At 50.0% G+C, this 19,868-nt stretch overlaps 1 protein-coding gene across 1 annotated transcript in view; it reads left to right on the forward strand.

Moving 5' to 3' along the window:
- The first annotated feature begins 4,167 nt into the window (after positions 1–4,167).
- Positions 4,168–19,868, forward strand: part of WNT5B (Wnt family member 5B) — a 106,602-nt gene continuing 90,901 nt past the window's right edge. Inside the window, exon 1 of the mRNA XM_040463050.1 lies at positions 4,168–4,265. Within this exon, the coding sequence (XP_040318984.1) occupies positions 4,260–4,265 (6 nt within the window). The 5' untranslated portion in view covers positions 4,168–4,259. The remainder of the gene's footprint in view (positions 4,266–19,868) is intronic.

The following is a 19,868-nucleotide window of genomic DNA, read 5'->3' on the forward strand; positions in this document are numbered from 1 at the left end:
GTCAGCACAGAGCCTGACGCTGGGCTAGAACTCACAAACTATAAGATCATCACCTCAGCTGAAGTCGCACGCTTAACCAACTGAGCCACCCAGGCACCCCTGGAGCAGCTTATTAACAGGACCACATTCGTTAGCCCTTCTGGTTGTCCCTTTATTGGACCTTGACAGGTGGTACTGACTTGAAATTCTTGCCGTCCCAGTCAGTGGGGGTCCCTGGGTTTTGCCGATTTTTAGTGACACCTTCACCTCCTTCATTCTAGATATTTGTAAAGCAGGAATTCATTCAAGGGACAATTTAGGACTCTGTCTTCTCTTGGGTGAAAAAAATGGGGATTAAAATCCAAGAGTTCAAGAACCAAGAGCAACATTAGACTATCTAAATGGAAAATCAAGTCATGTCTATTTAACAGTAAAAAGACTATTATTAATATTTATTGAGCATATACCACACAAGGCATGATTCTTGGGGAGGGGTTGTTGTTTTTTCAAAAGTTTCTTTATTTACTTTTGAGAGAGAGACAGACCGACAGAGAGAGAGAATGCGGGAGAGGCAGAGACAAAGGAAGAGAGAGAGAATCCTGAGCAGGCTCCATGCTATCAGCACCGAGTGTGACCTGGGGCTCGAACTCACCAACTGTGAGATCATGACCTGAGCCGAAGTCGAAAGCTCAACCAACTGAACCACTCAGGTGCCCCAAAAGACACTTAAAAAAAAAAAAAAAAAAAGAATCCACCATTTTTTTTTAAGCCCTTGTTCCTAAAAAAACATCCAGATAACAAGCACAAAAGGAGCCCTGAGTAGCTTAGACAGCAGAGGTACAGCACCATGAACCAGCTGTCAGGATATAAGGTCACTAGCTTTGCCTCTATGATTGTTTGGGGCTGCAGACGCTCATCAGGCTGGTTCCTCAAGAAATTTTCGGTGCATCCCAAATAAATCCTTTGAAAGGGGCCAGAGAACAGACTGGGGCAGAATGAAGAACTTTCCAGCAACAGGGACCGCCAAGGAGCCAGAGCAGCAGTGCTACCTGAAGCCCTTCCTGCTGGGGCTGGGGCGGGTAAGGGGGCAATTGCCCTAAGAATGCACAGTCCAAGGGCCAGAGGTCAGCCCTAGCCGTACCCCCATGGGAAAGCCACAGAGAGCTTAGGAGATGGAGTCTGGCTCCTCTCTGACTCTTTCTGACGAGGTTTTGTTAGCCCATCTGGCTTGGAAGAGACCTCTAGGGGTGGTTGGTGGCCTGTGAGGGCATGGCCAGGAAGGGGGGGGCAGTGTCTCCAACAAATGGAGCAGGAATCAGCACACGTTTTCATAGGCCCAAATATTTGTTTTTTCTTTCTTTGTTTAAACCACAAATGCCAAGTCAGGATATGTTTTATTTGGGGGAGAAGGCGAGAGACCCCACCCAGCAATCACAGACAAAACATGGGTGAGATCTGTCCGCATTCCCATCAGCTTGCCTCCAGGGCTGGCTCTAGGCTCCCCAGCAGTTCAGTGACTCAAGCGATGGGGCGCTCACCACTTCCCTTGGGAATCTGGCCCAGGACTCTGCTGGCTCCTCATTCGAATGTTTTCCCAGTTACTGGGCCACAAGCCCCTTTCCTGGGGCCATCGCAGCTTTCCTCTGTGGGCCACAAGTTTTGACTCATCCTGGACAGAGACTACGGTAGGAGGAAAGGGACTACGTAGGTACCGGCATTCAGGTGGGAGTGCTGTCATCTGTCACCTGCTCTTCTCCTGGGTCATCAGCTGGGGACGAAGCAAAGGTGTCCCTTCTTGTGCTCATTCTACGCCCCAGATGAGAAGTTTGGCCCCTAACTCCACCCCACTCCTTTAGATTGAAACTTCCCTGGGCTGGGAACTGGTCTGAGTCATCTTTGTGTGTTAAGGGCTCAATAAACGCATGCATGAAGGGGACCTCCAAATCCCCCCAGGTTGCAGTCCAGAGTGATAGGAGCCTCCTGGACGAGACCTTCCCTTGACCTCCTGCAAAGACCCTACCCCCGGAACTGATGCTTTCTTCTGAGGAGGAGAGGAACTGAGCCTATTTATAATTTGACAAAGTGGATTCAAAGCTTTTATGGCTGCTTTAGACCAGCTCTGCTCCCAGTTCCATCTGTCCCCAAAGATAAAGCCTTGAACTAGCTCCCCTCAGTGAATGCAGGACCATCCCCCCCAATGGCAATTATAGGCTATTCATTTAAAGTTGCTGGACCTGGTCTCATAAACCCCATTCACTGTGAGGTGAGAAAAGTCGTAGAGAACCTCCGGCCCAAGGCAGCACAATTCCAAGGAAGCCTTTCCCTCTAATTAGTCAGGTATTTGCTAAAACAGCTCTTACTTTCCTTATTGTAAAAGCCAGAGGACAATAGGTCCTTATAGCCAGGCCAATGTGGTGGGTTCCTGGTCCCTCATTCCCTCACGTTCCCTGTGGCCCCTTCCCCCACTGAAAGGGGAGGCTGTCACCTTGTTTGGTTACTAATTAAGAAAAGGCAAAGCCTTCGATTATTACTATTGTTCTGTTTTGTTTCCTCACTGTACTGCATTCAAAGGCAATTTCTTTAGCAGGGTGACCTCCTACTCACTCAGGGAAGAGACTGGATCTCAGAATGTAAAAGAAAAGGCATTTGGAGGGCACGCCTCAAACCTTGCTGGCTGCTCTTTGTTGGTGCCCTGTTACTAGGGTCCAGCAGCCGGGGCTGGAACTCCCTCCTCCTGGGAAGCCTTCGCTAACTCCTTGGACAGCTCACCCAGAGGTGCTATGAGCTAATCTACCAACAGGACTTGGGGACCTCAATGAAAGTATTTAAACTTCCGTCTGAGCTCAGGCTAAAAACTGGGTTCTAGTGACTTTTCAGGCTACTAACTCCCTTCAGTGATTATGGACTGGTCGTGCCAATGTTCTGTGCCTCAGTTTCCTCATAAAAAGGCAGGCGAATATTTCAGCCCCAGAGCTGTCGCAGAAGCCATCGGAGAATGCATTTCCCATTTGGAAACATTTTACTTGGTGTACCCCCTCCTCCACCAGATTTCCTAGTCCCAGAGATTTCTGCTGGGTGCTGTAGGAGAAGGGGGGTGGGGGGCGGTCCAAGATCAAGAGGGGATAACTTGAGTTTGTAAAGCTGATATAACAGATCTTCTCTGGGGGTATTCAAAGGAGGACGAACGCGTGCGAGTGGCTGATGTAAATTCAGGAGCTATGGCCGGAACCTTCCCTGCTCTCAGCGCCTCCAGCTCCGCAGCGCCAGCCAGGAGCGCGGGGTGCCCCGAGGGGGCTGCTGGACAGGGTGAGTCCCTCAAGTCCTCGCAGAGGACCAGGTCGAGTTCCGGGAGGAGGCCGCGGTTGTGCTGGGCCGGGGGAAGGGGGAGGGCGGCGGGCCTCTGGGGCGGGCCCCCACCCCCCGGCACCCCCGCGTCCAAGCCCGGGGCCGCTCTGCCGAGGGGCGGAGGGACAAGGCGAGTGCGCCCGTGGGGCGGGAGGCAGGTGCGGAGTTCACGGTCCCCGCGCCTGGGAGGAGCCCTGGGGAGGGGTGTCGCGGGCTCCGCTGGTGGGAAGGAGCGAGCCAGGGGCCGGCGCGGCTGCCGGGGGGCGGGGAGGAGGCGCGGGAGGCGGGGCGGAGGCGGCGGAGCCCCCGGGATCCACTCGCCCAGCGCCGGCCTCTGCACTCCGAGCCGCGGCCGCCACCCGCCCCGCAGCCAACTCGGGGCCGAAACTTCTTCGGGTCCCGCGCTCCGGAGGAGAGCGCGCAGCCCTGCGACGACCGACGGCGGCGGCCCGAGCCAGGCGCCCCGGGCCCAGGGCCTCCCTCTGGCTCGGCCGCAGGCTCCGCTCCCCGACCGCCCCCGACCGCTGAGCTCGGGGGATCCCGGGCGCCGAGCAGGGAGCCCTCCCGGCGGCAGCCCGGTGCGCGGACTCCGAGACCCGGGACCGCCGGGGGAGGGGAGGTTCCGCGGCCCCCGCGGAGTTGGCTCCAGCGTCTGAGGGGCAGAGCAGACGCCCCGGCGGGCCCCCCGGAGCGGAGCGCGCGGGTCCACGCCGCCAGCCCCGTGCCGGGCGGCGGATGAAGAGTCCGGTGCGGGGGCCGGAGCGGCCCGCTCGCTGAGAGGAGCCGGTAGGATCTGCTCCGGGCGTCCCCGGCGGGGCAGAGCCCTCCAGACCGCAAGCCGGCGCGCCCGGCCGACCCAGCGCAGCCGGGCGCTGGAAGACCCGGGCCGAACGGAGCGGCCAGCCAGAGCCCGCGGGCCTGCCAGGCGGCGGGACATGCAGGTAAGCGCCCGGCTGCCAGCTGTGGGAAAGGGAGCCGGCGGGCCTCCGTCGCCGTCCCCGGACCCTGGCCCCCGGCTGTCGCCGCCCGAGAGGCGTCCTCGTCCTGGCTTCGGCGGCCGAAACTTCCCGGAGCGCCCCGACTTAGCGGCCCCCTGGGCGTCCGCCTGCGCTCGGCTCCCGGCAGCGGGAAGGGCCGAGGGGCGGCGCGGAGGCTCTGGGGAGCGGGGCCCTGCGCTCGGCGGGGAACCTCGCGGCGCTTGGCTCGAGCTGGCGGCCCCGGGTCAGGTGGGGGGCAGGGAGCGCCGGGGAAAGCGTAGTGCCCCGGCCGCGAACAAAGCTGGGGCGACGGACTCTCCGCGCGCGACTGCCTCCGGTGAGCGTGCGGGGCTGGGCACCGAGGGCGCGCTCCTGGCGGCGGGCAGGTAGGCTAGGGCTTGCTCGCCCACCCCCTGCAGCCCCGGCGCCCGCCGCAGTCCTTCCCCAGGGTAGGGCGACCGAGGAGGGGGCCGGGGCAGCTGTAGCCCCCGGGCGCGCCCAAGGACCGTCTCTGGTCCCTGCTGAGTGCGAGCCCCTTGGAGCTTCTTGGTCACTTTTCCGGGCTTGGTCGGCCCAGCTGGACTTCTGTGCTTGAGGTCTGCGCCCCGCATCAGCAGACTGGAGCGAGGACTACATCTGGATTTTTTTAACCCCCAGGAGCGGGGTTACTTTGGTGCCCGAATTCCTGCCTAAGCCTCAGAGCAGGTAAAGCGCTGAGTGGAATTGGGAGCTTTCTGTTTTCTTTCATTGCTCCTCCGCTCCTGTGCCTCATCCATCCCAGCCCTGGGAGAAGGCGGGGGGGGGGGGGGGGGCCCTAGTTCTCCATTTTCTCGTGGAGCCTCAGTGGATATTTGGCCATGCACTCTAGTCAGAGCCACATTTCCTAGATATTTCCATCCTGCGAATCACTGTGAGAGATGATTCAATTTGCTTGGAGCATGATTGCTTCTGTTTTGCAAGAGGGAAACTGAGGTGGCTCAGGCCGTGGGTTGGTTACCCAGCTGTGAATGGAGGCATTTGCTCTCCACCCTGTCCCTGCCCGCCTCCCCCCCCCCCCCCCTTCACTGCTTTGCCACCTGATCACATTGGCAATAGCTTTCAGTTACTACCACCCTGGGCAGAGTTTTAACCTGGTACCTGGAGAGAAAGGTTCAGGATCATGTTACCAGTCCCTTGAACTGCTACAGTAGCCCAGGAATGTGCCCACTTGACAGACAGCTGTCATGGGGCATCTGTGCCATGTCATCCATGTTGGTGCAGAAAACCTTGGGCCAGCAGGGCAGGGCCAAACACCAGCACTTAATGCGCACATGTGGGTGGAACCTTAGGGTGACTCCTTCTGTGGCTGGCCCCTAAGGCAACATAGGGCCCTGGGAGCAGCAGGCACACCCTCAGAAAGCGTGAGGACCCTTTCCTGGACCCAGCCACACCTCCTGCTGTCTGATTCAGCTGTGGGCTTTACTTATCAAAGGCAAGACTCCCAATCTCAGCCAGGGATGAGTGGATGCCAGGCCTCAAGCTTGTGCCCACACGCCTGTCCAAGGCTCACACACACAAGTCCTGGCAAACACACCGACCTATGAGTGGTGGTTTTTCTCCATTTCAAAATAGTGTCTGTTCTCTCTTTGACACAGAAGATTTGTGGTTATAAATAGCAAGAGGGAGGTGTGTCTCCTGGGAAGGAAAGGCAATGCCAAGAGACCTCTTTTGCACAGTTGTGAGCCAGGAGCAATGTAGCTGGGCCCTTCATTGTGATGCCAAGTCCATGAGCCCAAGAGAAGAAGCAGACTTAACAGGGGGTCTGTCTCCACACTCAAACATGCAGGTGGAACTCACACCAGGATAGGAGCTGAATGGAATACAAGGACCTAAAGAGACAGTGGTGGATAAATACCTAAGGGCAGCTGTGAGAGACAGCTCCTCTTTCTTTCCTGAAGAAAATCAGACAGAGGGTGTGTGGCACACTGAGGGCATTGGAAGCGGGGGCTTCTGACTGCCAGGGGTGCAGAAGCCAGCCTTGGAGAGTTTGCTGGCCCTCTTCCATCCGCGGATTTCCTACTTTCCCAGGCATTCGCTTCTTATGTATTTGAGTATGAATATATGAGTGAGGGTGAGTGAGGGTGTGTGTGTGTGTGTGTGTGTGTGTGTGTGTGTGTGTGTGTGTTAGGTGTTTGCTCAGGATGTCTGAAACCAGTCCCCTCTTAAGTTCCTTTGGTGGCTGTAATATCTCGAAGGGTATCTCACTGACTTGAAAAAAAAAAGTTTTCTAAGATTTTTTTAAAGCCCAAAAGCATAAGTGAAAGGGATACTGCCAAATTGCTGGGCGCCATATGCTGTGAAAAGCAAAAATCTGGGATTGTTATTCACCTGAATATCCACCCCCCCTTTTAACTCTAGTGGCAGCTGAAAGATTTTTTTGTTTGCTCTTCTTCAAGAAGGGCAGAGGACTAGGCTAGTCTGTTCTAATTTTTACTTCTAAGATAGTTCTGTTGGTTTCTGGATTGCCACATCTGGCATCTCCAGCAGGGGAGGAAATTTTTATATGAGGTGATAGTCCTTGCCTTCTCTGAAATAAAAAAACATGTCCACAAAAGCTTTCCTGTTCCCTCTTCTGGTTTGGTCCTCCCTAGCTCCTTTTCAAACTACCTGCCATTTATCTCTGTAGTCTTCTAAACAGGTCTTCCTTCAGACTCCACCTTTGTTCACCCCCACACCTGAACACAATCCTGAGTGTTTGTAACTCCTTCAGGTCTCTTTAAGACTCACAACAGCACTAAGCTATAAAGATCCTCTAAGGAGGAGAGAATATGGAAGCTCCCCAGCCTCATCTGGGCATCCCTGCCTGGTTTCTACTGAGCATCTTTAAACTGTATGTAGGAATCCAGAAAAATCCAGCAGAGGGGTTGGGAGTAGATACCATGATAGAGATGATAAGGTCTGGTTGTTTCCAAACTGAGCCACCTTTTAAAGTAATAATAACCTTCTATCCAACTCTGAGGGGCATGGTTTCTAGCTTGTTGGTGGAGCCAGGAGCCAACCTGGGAGCCCACCTGCTGTTGGGGGTAGTTCCTGTGCCCTTCCTTCAGCGACAGGTCCCCCAACTGCGCAGAGCAGGTGACTGCTCCGCTCCTACCGGGCCCTCTCCCCCCGGCAGAGGCTCTGTTTACCTGGCTAAATTTAAACCTCCGCCCCCTCCATCCCAGTTTTGACCCTCTGGCTGGCGGTCTGGCCACGGGGCTGGCTGATCCGGCAGCATTTCCTGACTTCTTTGCCCCTGCGGTTGCAGTTGGGTCTTTTTGTGCTGCATGAATCCTCTTCCAGACTTTCTAAAGTTGGTCTCTTTCCTCCCTGCTTCTCCACCCATGTGGCGTTCTTCCCAACTCCTTTCCTCCTGGGTGACTTGGAACCTGGTTTGGTACTCGAGGGAGACCCTCCAAGTGCCGCGCATGGAGGTTTTAGGACACGTAGACACATGTTGTCACCGAAGGTCCCCAGGGCTGCCGGCGCTGACTGACCACTACCCAGCCCCGCCCGCCTGGTCTGGGACCCCCTAAGAGCAAGTACAGTGCTGGCGGCAGTTGCAGTCCTTAAAGGCACAGGAGTGTTTTCTCAATTTCTTTTTGCACCCCTAAACCTCCACCCCCCCCCCGTCCCCCCTCAGATCCCAACCTGTCTGTATGTCCGGTTCTTGGCATCAGCGTCTTTTCCTGTGGTGTTGCAGGGAAGGTTATTTACCCTGGTGGGGATGGGGGGCAGGGGAGAGGGGCGGGAGCGAGGTGCATTGCAGCTTCTCCTTTTGAGGTGTCAGCTCTCTCTTCCATAAAATGAGGGCGCTGGAGGCCCTTTCCCGTGCTAGCGTTCTGTCGTCTTCAACAGCTTTAGCGGATTCCGCTTCGGAAATCCCTCTGCCTTGGCCGGCCCGGGGAGGGGAAGCCGCCAATCAGAGGAGGTGCGTTCCCACCGGAGGGGCGGGCCGGCCGGCTGCTTTCACAGAGTTACTGTTTCACAAACCGTGGTCGCGCAAGCAGGGTTTGTGGTCGCGCCGGAGGCTCTGGTTGTGCTCCTGGCTTTGGGCTCCGGCCTGGCAGGGGCCTCTGTGGTTAGTCGGCCTCCCGAGGAGAGGATTACCGCGAGGCTCCGTCTCCAGCTTCGGGTGACTTGAGGCTGGGTTTCCAGCCCTCTCTCCTCTACAGCCCCCTTGAGCCCCAGAAATGCGAACCCCTCAAAGGTTGCTCTTGTCTGACTAATTGATAAAGGGTCAGGAGAGGATTTCCCCAGGCCTGGGAAAGCTTAGTTAGAAAAGGCAGTGGGTTAGAAGTTTTTGGTTTGCAAACGTTAGTCCCCAAAGGTCACTGTGGAGTTATCTAGAATGTTCAGTGGGTAGATTTGCTGATTCCTGCTGGGAGAGCAAAAGATACGGTAACAGAGCTTTTCTGACACTAGCTGGGGGTGATCAGGTGTGCTGCTGAGGGTCCTTTGCTCTCCTTCCACAGAAGGGGAGCTCGGCTCCCTGCACTTGGGGCATCTCCTGGGTCTAAACCAGGACTCCTGCACCCTCCTGCGTTTCTCTTTCCAGCAAATATCCCATGTGATCCGTCTTCCATTGCTGCAGGGGGCTGCAGTTCAGAGGAGTCTCCTCATAGATCATCTCTAAGATTATGTACTTCACCTATACTCATTGAGAAAGTTCTCCTGGAAAAAACTGAGTAATGAATTACTAAATATTTCACCCAGATCTTGTTTGGGGTGCATGAGTTGCAATCCAGCTAATTAAGCCTCAGAGCGATTTTGTATATAAGGTTAAAACTGGAAACTTCCAGGTCGCACTCTGGAGCAGGAGCTGGTGAATGGGACTCAGGCTGGGAGGAGGGGAGAAGAGAATGGGGAGGAGTTCTAGACTGCACTATCAGATTATGCCCTGAGACCTGAAGCTATAGAAGGCGAAGACAATGAAGACCTGGGCTTTGGAGTCAGGCTGCCTGGGTGTGGAACCCCAGCACAGGTAGAACCTCCGGCCAGGTAGGTTACCTGACTTCTCTGTGCCTCAGTTTCCTCAGTTGTAAAGTAGAAACAGTAACATGATACTTATGTGTTTGCTGTGTGGAGGGGTGTAGTAAGAATTAGTGTATATAAAGCACTAAAACTGTGTCCAGGACTTTGTAGGACTGTAGCAGTGCAATGTTACCATGCTACTGATGAAGGCCTGTTGGCAGGACAGGGAGAACTACTTGGCCCCTGCCCCCTACTTGCTCTGCATTTAAAGATGGAGGCTGTTTTGTGTGGGACATTAGCAGCACACTCATTGCTTAAGTCAGCATGTGCCCTCCAGTTCTCCAGGGAGCCTCATGAAGAACACCGACCCTGTCCAATCAGGCATAGATGTTTTGATCGTCGCATCAGTGGGAATTGAGGGTCCCTGTTTGTGTAATGACCCATAACAGGAGAGCATAGATGTTCAGGGGTGGCTGTCGTGAAGGGAGGGAAAAGTGGGGCACTCTTAGGAGGAGAGTGGATTCTGATGTGGTCCTGTAGAGTTGAGGACTGAACAAGTCTCCAGCTGAGAGGGAAGGGGTCTTGCTGACCCCATCTCAAAAAGTCTGTTGTTTTTACTAAGCAGATGCTGAAACATTCCCTGTATTTGAAACCACTCAAATTCTTGACGTTTGTGTTTTCTTATTCTTAAAAAGGTAACCTCTGTGATACCAAATCTCAAATAAGCTTTAAATATAAAGGGGAAGATCAGATTTGAGACTTTTCCTTTTTCCCCTGGGCTGGATGTGTCTACCACCGTGAGAACAAATAGTACAGTTACTTAGAAAAGAGACACTTTCAGGGTCTCATTCTCCTGTGTCCCCAAAGGCCAAGCAGGTAGCCAGAATGCATGAGGGAGGAGCTGAGAGTTTGTAATACAATAGTGAGTGAAGGAGAGTTCCCTGTGGCAAATTGAGAGGTATTCCCACTTAAAGGCATTCCAGTTGAGACATTTAAAATTCATTTTGTTGGAGGGGGGAGGGCTGGGTGGCTCAGTTGGTTAGGCATCGACCCTTGTTGATCTCGGCTCAGGTCCTGATCTGGTTCATGGGATTGAGCCCAACGTTGGGCTCTGTGCTGATAGTGTGGAGCTTGCTTAGGATTCCTCTCCCTCTCTGCTCCGTCCTTGTGCATGCACCGCTCTCTCAAAATAAATAAACTAAAAAAAATGTTTTTTTTTAAAACTCATGGTCAACCCTCCCAACACCTCTCTCTGTGTTAGGGAGCCTCAGGCTGACAAGCAGGGACCCCCTTGCTTTCCCAGCTAAGATCCCTTCTCCAGAATGGACGTGAGGCTGCCTCTAGAGGGTTGCATTGGGTCCTTTAATTTGGCAAAACCCAGGGATTACCCATCCCTAGTCCTAATCTCCTAACCTAATCTCCCAGTTTCTCAAAGAGAATGGGGCCTCTTTCAGAGGTGTCAGAAACAGAGCCATTACAAATGGGGTTTCTTATAGACTTTGTGTATCATTCGTGATATTCACAGGGAGCTCTCACACCTCCCAGAGAATACCCTCCTTACCTTCACTGCAACTTGAAAGAAATACAACCCAGCCCTGCACAAAGGTCTCCCAAGCTCACCACAGCCTCCAGCAGTTCCCTCTCCACATCCACTTCCTGCCACATGTAGGTGTGCATGATGTTACAGAACCCCCCCCCCACCCCCCCACCTCATTCAGGGCCTTTGCACCTGCTGCTCCCTGATTGGACTGCTCATGATCCCCCCCCCCCCCCCCCATTTGGGTCTCAGCTTCTCAGAGAGATCCTGCCAAGCAGAACTGTCACCTGCCCCCAGGCACTCTGTTTCCTCTGGAGCACTTACCACCATCTGTAACTCTCCTATTTATTCTTTTTTTTTTTTTTTTTCTTAAACATTTATTTATTTTTGAGAGAGACAGAGCTCTCACAGGGGAGGTACAGTACAGAGACAGGGAGCCAGAGGATCCGAAGTGGGCTCTGTGCTAATAGCAGAGAGCCCGATGTGGGGCTCAAACTCATGAACCTCGAGATCATGACCTGAGCCAGTCAGACACTTAACCACCTGAGCCACCCAGGTGCCCCTATTAGTTCTTGTTAAAAGTCTGCCCCTGCCCCATGTTTGTCTTGTTCTGCACTGCATCCTCAGAGTGAAAACAGTGTCTGAACAGTGTCTGAGGTTAAAAGATAGTCAAGCTATATTTGTTACTGTTGATCTGAGGGCAATGAATTGTGTAGCATGTTCATTGCTAGAAATAAGCCCATTTTGCCTAATAAGTATGCCATCCCTTACTGATTTTCTGATGATGGTTGAATTATTCATATAACAAATATTGATGTAGGCATGTCCCAGGTGCTAGAGATATAAGACATAGTTCCTGAACTTCAGTAGCTTTTGTTCTAGAAACTTCTACTGCATGCAGATAGCAAGTGTGCAGTACTTCAGAAGCTCTCAACTCTTTTATTCTCCCACAGCCTATGCGTTAGACCCATCTTTGATCGTGCGCATCACAGGCAGTTTGGGGATGCAGTAGAGGGCGGAAATGCAGAAGGAACAGGAAGCCAGAGGAAGCCGTCGAGGCCCAATGGTAGATCCATGACTTGTAGCACTGACCTGACCTGTTGCTCACGCTGGGTCCTCACTTGCTCTCAAGGGGATCTGGAACATCCCTCCATGCTGCCATTACTGGTGGGATATTTTTCACCCATGTGTGTGACCAGATTGAGAGACAGTGAAGAAACTGATTTAGGAGTTCCCTGGGTATCTTGTATCCCAGGCACTCAGTCATTCCAGATTGGCACCATCTAGAAGTTACTAGATCTCATCTCTTTGGTCCTAGACTGCTGAGCACAAGCATCCAGGAAAGCCACATCGAGTATCTTTCGAAAAGAACTGATAGGAAAAGCTCTCTAGTTTGCCACAGGCAACTGTACCACTACCTCCTGTGATGTGTCATAGCCTAGTTTCCCTTCTCTGTCACTGGCAGCGGCTGTCCTGGTTTCCTTTATCTCCTCAGACCTCTTCTCTCCTCTGCATCCATTCTGATGGCTGTAAGTACTGTCCCCTTCCTTCCCATCTCACGTTTTAATCTCCTGCCTGCTGGTCTCCCCTGACCTTCAGACTGGTGTGCCCAACGGCGTAAGCAGTGTCTCGTCTAGGAAGTCGAAGAGGCATCCCAGCCTACCTTCTGACCTCTTCCCTTAAACCTGCTCTTCGCACAGGCTTCTTCTCCTCACCCTTCCAGTTGCTCCACCATAAACCCTGGAGTCGTTCTTGATTTCTCCCTCTCACTGCCCACATCCAACCCACCAGGGAATCTTGCCAAGTCTACTTTCAGAAGATACTCAGATCCCTGACTGCTTCTCACCTTCCCCACCCCTCTCCTGTCTCATTCCACCAGCAGCTCTCTGTGGGATCACAGTGATGGACGGACTCCTCCCTGGTCTCCCTGTTGAACCACATCAGATTGTGCCACTGAGTCCTCCGCTGGCCTTCCATCTGGTGCAGGAGAAATGCAGAGTCCTTACGACAGCTCACTCGCCTGGCCGATCTGACCCTTGCTTCCCTCCGTGACCTCTGTTCTCTCCCTTTGCTGCATCACGGTGACCTTCTTGCTGGTCTGTGAGCCCAGCAGGCACGCAACTGCCTCGGGGCTCCGCACTTTGCTTTCCCTCTACCTGCACTGCATCCCACTCTCCTGCTCCTTCCTCTGGCCTTCCGTCAAATGTCATGTGCTTGTGATCTTCCTTGACCACTGTATAAACCCCAAACCTCCTACCTATTCCCCACCCCCTTTTCTGCCTTACTTTTCTCCATAACACTTATAACCATTGGACGTGCATATTTATATATATTTTACATATTTGTTCTTTGTCTGATTCCTCTTTCTAGAATATACACATCACAAGGGCAGGGATTTTGTCTGTTTTGTTATGTAGAACAATGCCTGACTCGTAGTGGGTGAAGGAATTGAAAGAACGGTGAGGGTCTCTCACATCACATGGAAGGGCTACAAGTGAAAGAGGTGGTCCTTCCTTGGCTCTGTGGTTTCCCCATTCTTCTTCCCCCTCCCTCACTGGAGGGCAGATGCGGGGCAGCTGGTGAGACTGTGTGGCATACCTCTCTTTGTTCTAACTGACGAAATTAAGACAGGTTCATTGAAAAACAGAATTTTTTTTTCATTTTTTCAATCCATTCATATTTTCAGGGAAAAATATTGGAAAAATAAAAACGTTAATTCCAAGTTAGAGGTAATCATGGATAATATTTTGGAGCATTCCTTTTCAGTCTTCTCTGCACATATGTGTACAGGCACGTGTGTGTTCCTTACGTGCTTGCTCCTTTCCCAATGGTGACACCTTGAGGATGAGGATGGTGCCCGTGCCCCTCCCCTTCAGTACCTCACAGGGCCTGGCCGGAGCAGGTGCACATAGGGCCAAGGAACAAGTGTGTAGTCTGTCACCTGGTAGCAGTTGTAGTCTGTGTGGAGCCAGGCCCTGGGTTTCTTTGCCTTTTCGTCTCATGAGCCGCAGGACCAGCGTAGCATCTTTACCACTTGTGTTTCCTTACAGTTCTAAAACCGTATGTCTAAATCTCACCCCTATTGATTGTTTTTGACCTGATAATTCTTGGTTGAGGAGGGTTGTCCCGTGCATTGCAGAATGTTTAGCCGCATCCCTGCCCCCTGCCCGCTAGATGCCGGTAGTGCTAAGTAAGACTGTTGCTAGACATTGCCAGCTGTCCTGTAGGGGCAAAACCTCCCCCTGGTTAAGCACCACTGTCCTAAAGTGTCTCTGTTGTCTCCCTTGTTTCCACGTCCCCTAAATCCTTTGGAATTGTCACTCGTCTTGCATCCTGTTTCTGTGCCACTGCCTGAATGTGAGTTTTTATGCATCAGATGTGAATTATGGCCCCAGGCTTCTCACCTGCTGTCTGTCCCTGGTCTACCCACACAAGGGCACCCCTCACCCTGCTCGCTCTAGGTCCCTCTCCTGCTCACAATTCTTGGGTGACTCCTCCTTTGCCTACTGAACAGACATCTTTACTCTGCTGTTCAGTGCCCTTCAAAATCTTACCCTAACTTACCACCTTTCCAGAGTTCTCTCCTATTGCTTCCCCTACTTCTCAGGGTCTGCTCATGCCTCTTGCTCCTCTCAGACCCCTTCCCTTCCTTTTTGAAGAACCTACCGGTTCTTCAAGGTATGGCTCAGATGCTACCTCCCTGGCCACCTCTGTCAGAAATGATCTCTCTGTGGCTTGGAGTTGGCTTCCCGAAGAGCTGTTATATCAGGAGACATTCGTTATAATGGCCCTTTTCACACTTTGCCCTATATTGTAATTACTTGTGATGGGGTCTTATTTTCACCACTAGTTATGTGGTTGGCTAAGCTGCCTTCTCAGGTAGAAGAACTTAGGTGAGTTCCCACGTGCAGCTAGGACTATATGTACCCAAATCACCTCAGGTGATTTCCCTCAGCCATCCTACTGATTAAACGGATGCTCAGCCAGAAGAGGCTTTGTTATTTACTATGTACTTGTTTAAACAGAGTATCAGCTGGGGTGCCTGGGTGGCTCAGTTGGTTAAGTGTCTGACTTTGGCTCAGGTCATGATCTCATGGTTCGTGAGTTCGAGCCCCACGTGGGGCTCTGTGCTGACAGCTCAGAGCCTGGAGTCTGCTTCAGATTCTGTGTCTCCCTCTCTCTGCCCCTGTCCTGCTCATGTGTGTGCTTGCTCTCTCTCTCTCTCTCTCTCTCTCTCTCTCTCTCTCAAAAATAAACATTAAAAAAAAAAAACAGAAGAATTGAGTATTGTATAATTTGATTTGTTTCAACATTGAGGAGGCAAAGGAGACCTGAAAATTCACTTATGTGCCAGCAACTTTTTATCAAAGTACTGTTCAAAGCTCTGCAGCTCCTGGCTCTTTGGAATTTTCCATGAGGACCCAATCTGAGAGGTGGGTTCTGAATAGCAGAAATGATACCCTACATATCTTTGCTTCTCTCTTCCCAGTGACAGTCCCAGCATTCAGCACTGTTTTTACTTGCTTAATAATATTGATAAATTAGTGAGCTGGTAGCTTCAATTTTTTTAAAACAATCTTTAAGTTTATTTATTTATTTAAAGAGAGAAAGCACAAGTGGAAGAGGGGCAGAGAGAGAGGGAGAGCAAGAATCCCAAGCAGGCTCCACACTGTCAGTGCAGAGGCCAATGTGGGGCTCAAACCCATGAACCACGAGATCATGACCTGAGCCAAAGTCTGACACTTAAATGACTGAGCCATCCAGGTGCCCTGAGCTGGTGGCTTCTAAAGAGGTTATAATCCCCAGCTTAAGAAAGCTGGTCTTGAATTGTCTTTTTTTTTAAATTTATTTTATTTTATTTTATTTTTTGAATTGTCTTATATCATCAATACTAAGATACATTTTCATATATCTGAGATTACGATGCATCTTAAAAACATTTTTTAATGTTTATTTTTGAGAGAGAGAAAGACAGAGTGTGAGCAGGGGAGGGGCAGAGAGAGAGGGAAACACAGAATCTGAAGCAGGCTCCAGGCTCTGAGCTGTCAGCACAGAACCCAACCGGGGCTCCAACCTATGAACCTCAAGATCATGACCTGAGCCGAAGTTGGATGCTTAACTGACTGAGCCACCCAGGTGCCTGTAAGATGCAACTTTAAATCAGTATGTGTCATAGTTCATTTGGGAGAACTTTGCAATTTAGAATCCGTAGCATCTCATAAATAAGGTAATGTCATTGATCACTATTTACTAAGATGACCTGATGTCATTTCTTGGTACCCGCCTTAGTGCTCCCTTGGAAATGTGCTACTGTTATTTTGCCAAATAGGAGAGTTAGAGAGTCACCTTCATGTTGAGCATCTACCAACTAAGAGTTAAAACTGAGATAGGAAATATTAGGCAAAGACCAGATGTCCCGTGGATCCTGGACGCTGTTGTTCGAGGACTCTCAGTCTCCCAGGCAGTCACTTGGGAATCAGAAGTCTGTGGTTTCTGCCCCTGTTTACCAAGGATCTTGGGCAGAAGATACCTTGGACAAGTCTCCCTGTCCTCATCCGTAAATGGGTTTATAACGTAGCCCTGCCTTGTCTAACTCATAGAGTAGTTATTAGGATTGAGACAGTGTGTGTGAAAGTGGTTTCTAACCAATGTAAGGCACTGTGCCTACCTGTAGGAAGATGTGTGGAGTGGAAATGTGACCCAGACAGAGACTTTTTTAAGTCCACTGACAAAACGCAGCTCCAGGTGACTCAGCAGTGATTCATACCTGGCACTTGTCTTATTTCTTTATTTCTAGGAAAGAGTCTTTGAAACTTTGCAGAAGCTTGTCTGGTGAGGTAAAATAGTATCCCAAAGGATCAAAGAGAAGTAACATCCTACAACTAGAATATGCACTTTTTTGCTTTTTTTCCATTTCGTATTTTCCTGTTTCACTTCCTGGAAATTTAGTCAGATAAAGTATCATTAATATTAACACAAATATCTTTTTCATGAAAGAGTAAGTCTAATCTCTTATGTACAGTGCTTAAGAAATCAAATTCTGAGCCCAAAAGGTACTGGCCCAATCCTGGCCCCAAAACTGACCAGGAGTGGGAATATCGCACAGAGGTGACCTTGAACAAGTTACCCACAAACTTGACCTCAATTTTGTCATCTGCTGAAACCCTTAAAAGGCTGTTGTGAGGATTACACAGAATGCTTGGAAAGCACTTAGCAGGGCCTTGCACATAGAAATCACTCAGTAGATGTTTGCTCTAATTGTGCTCCTGAACAACCATCAGAAATGCTATTGTGCAGTCACAGTAACTAGTTCTGCTGACACTATCCAAAGCTTGGTTGTGTCTGGAAAGAAGGGATGGAGTTGGTGTTATTTTCATAGTTAAGCACGGGCTTTAATAAGCTACACAAGCATGTCAATTCAGCAATTATCTGACCTCAATAACATTGCATTTTCAGATACGGACAGTGTATTATACTGTAGCCAAATCGAGAATCCTGGTCAAAAGCTTACCAGGTAGCTTTTAAATATTTTTCTTTCATATGAGATTCTTGAAGCATCCTGTTAACCATCCATGTGCTGAGGAGTAGCCTTAAGTGGCATTTTTTATCCTTAAAAACTTGCGATGCCTGGCGGTGCCTGAGTGGTTCAGTCAAGGTAAGCATCAAACTTCAGCTCAGGTCATGATCTCACAGTTCACAAGTTCAAGCCCCACATTGAGCTCTGGGCTGACAGCTCAGAGTCTGGAGCCTGCTTCAGATTCTGTGACTCCTTCTCTCTGCTCCTCCCTTGCACTGTGTCTCTCTCTCTTTCAAAAATAAGTAAACATTAAAAAAAAAAAAAACAACTTGCGATGCACAAGAGAGGGACTTGTGGAGAGATGGTGTCCGGCTGAGATGTCTGGCTCAGTAGGGGACACACGCTTCTGAAAAAATACCATGAACTTACTTCCACAGTCTGTTTATAGCTGCAGGTTAGGGAAAGTCTTAGTGCCCCAATTCAGACTTCATACATTCTGCCCTGTTCCTTCACATGCCGCCCTCTGTTGCCACAGCTGAGCAGCAGCGATGCTTACTTTTCCTTTTCAGTCAACTTTATTGAGATATAATATGCATACAATAAAATTCACAGGTTGTGAGTGCACACACTTCAATAAATTTGGGCAGATAGATACAACCATGCAACCACACCCCAATCATATTTTGACTTCCTGAGAAAGTCCGCTAGCAACTTGCAGTCTCCACAGACTCCCCCCCACCCCCGACCTCAGGCAAACACTGATCTATGTGAGTAAGTCACTTTTACCTATTCTAGAATTTCACACAAGTAGAATTATACCAGAATTCTCAGTTTTTTCTTGGTGTCTGGCTTCTTTTGCTTAGCACAGTATCTGTGAAATGTGCCCGTGTTGTTGAGGTATTAGTAGTTCCTTCCTTTTTATTGCTGAGTAGTATTTTATTGAATGAATATGAGACAGTGTATCCCCTTTTGGTAGATATTTGGATCATTCTAGATATTTGGTTAATATAACAACCTTTTTTTTTTTAATGCTTATTTATTTTTGAGAGAGAGGGAGAGCAGGGCAGGGGCAGAGAGAGAGGAGGACAGAAGATCTGAAGCTGGCTTTGTGCTGACAGCAGGGAGGCCAATGTGGGGCTCGAACTCACAACTGTGAGATCATGTTCTGATCCAAAGTTGGATGTTTAACTGACTGAGTCACTGAGGCACCCCAATAATCTGGCTTTTAATTGAGATATTTAGTCTTTGCATTTAGTTCCATCTTTACAATTTTTATTTTGAAATCAATGTAGACTTACAAAAATGCTGCAAAAATAGTTCAGAGAATTCCTGTATATACTTCCCTTAATTTCCCTCATATTAACATTTTACACAACCGGTGTGCCTGGGTGGCTCAGTCAGTTGAGTGTCCAACTCTTGATTTTGGCTCAGGTCATGATCCCAGGGTCATGGGATGGAGCCTTCTGTTGGGCTCCATGCCGAGCGTGAAGCCTGCTTGGGGTATTTTCTCTCTCTCCCTCTGCCTCTCTCCCCCACTCTTGTGCTCTCTCTTAAAAACAAAACATTTACACAAGCACAGAACAATGGTCCACAATAAGAAATTAGTATCGTTTGAGTATTCGTAAGTAATTCACAGATCTTCTTCCAATTTCGCCTATTTTTTTTCCTATTGTCTTTTTCTGCCCCTGGATTCAACCCAGTATCTCACTTCCAGTCAGTGACACTTCCTCAATGTTTCTTTTGTTTTTCATGACCTTCACATTTTTGATGTGCACATTTAAAGAATGTTCCAGCTTGGGCTTGTCTGATGTTTTCTCAGGATTAGATTGTGGTTATGCATTTCTGGCAGGAATACTACAGACGTGATGCTGTGTCCTTCTCAATGCATCATATCACAAGGTACATAAAGTTAGTATTTCTTACTACAGGTGATGTTAACTTTTGATCATTCAATTTTTTTTTAAGTTTATTTGGACAGAGAGAGCAAGCGGGGGAGGGTCAGAGAGAGAGAGAGAGAGAGAGAGAGAGAACCCCAAGGAGGCTCTGTGCTGTCAGCATGGACCCCATGGATCCATGAGATCATGATCTGAGCTGAAATCAAGAGTCAGAGGCTTAGCTGGCTGAGTCACCCAAGCACCCCTAATCATTTAATTTTTGATATGCTTTGATTAAAGTCTACCATATTGCTATTTGTTTTCCACTGATCTCCTCCCATTTTTGTTGTTGTTATTGTTTGGTTTTGGTGGTCCTCTACGGCTGCAAACATCCTTTGCTTCTCAGGGTCTGTTTAGAATCAACATCACACCTCTTCACAGTCCACACTTTACAGAGTTGATATTTTACCTATAGATTTAATCTATAGGGTTACAAACCCCTATTTATAGTTATTGCTTTTGCTTTAAACAGTCAGTTGTCTTTTAGGTAAATTATGAGAAGAAGGAAAACAGTTTTTTCTACTTTACAGTCTTATTTATCATTTCGGTTGCTCTTCATTTTTTCCTGCAGATCCACGTTTCTAGCC

Source organism: Herpailurus yagouaroundi, unplaced genomic scaffold (genome assembly GCF_014898765.1).
Source record: "Herpailurus yagouaroundi ecotype Mexico unplaced genomic scaffold, PumYag 355, whole genome shotgun sequence".
NCBI classification, from domain to species: Eukaryota; Metazoa; Chordata; class Mammalia; order Carnivora; family Felidae; genus Herpailurus; species Herpailurus yagouaroundi.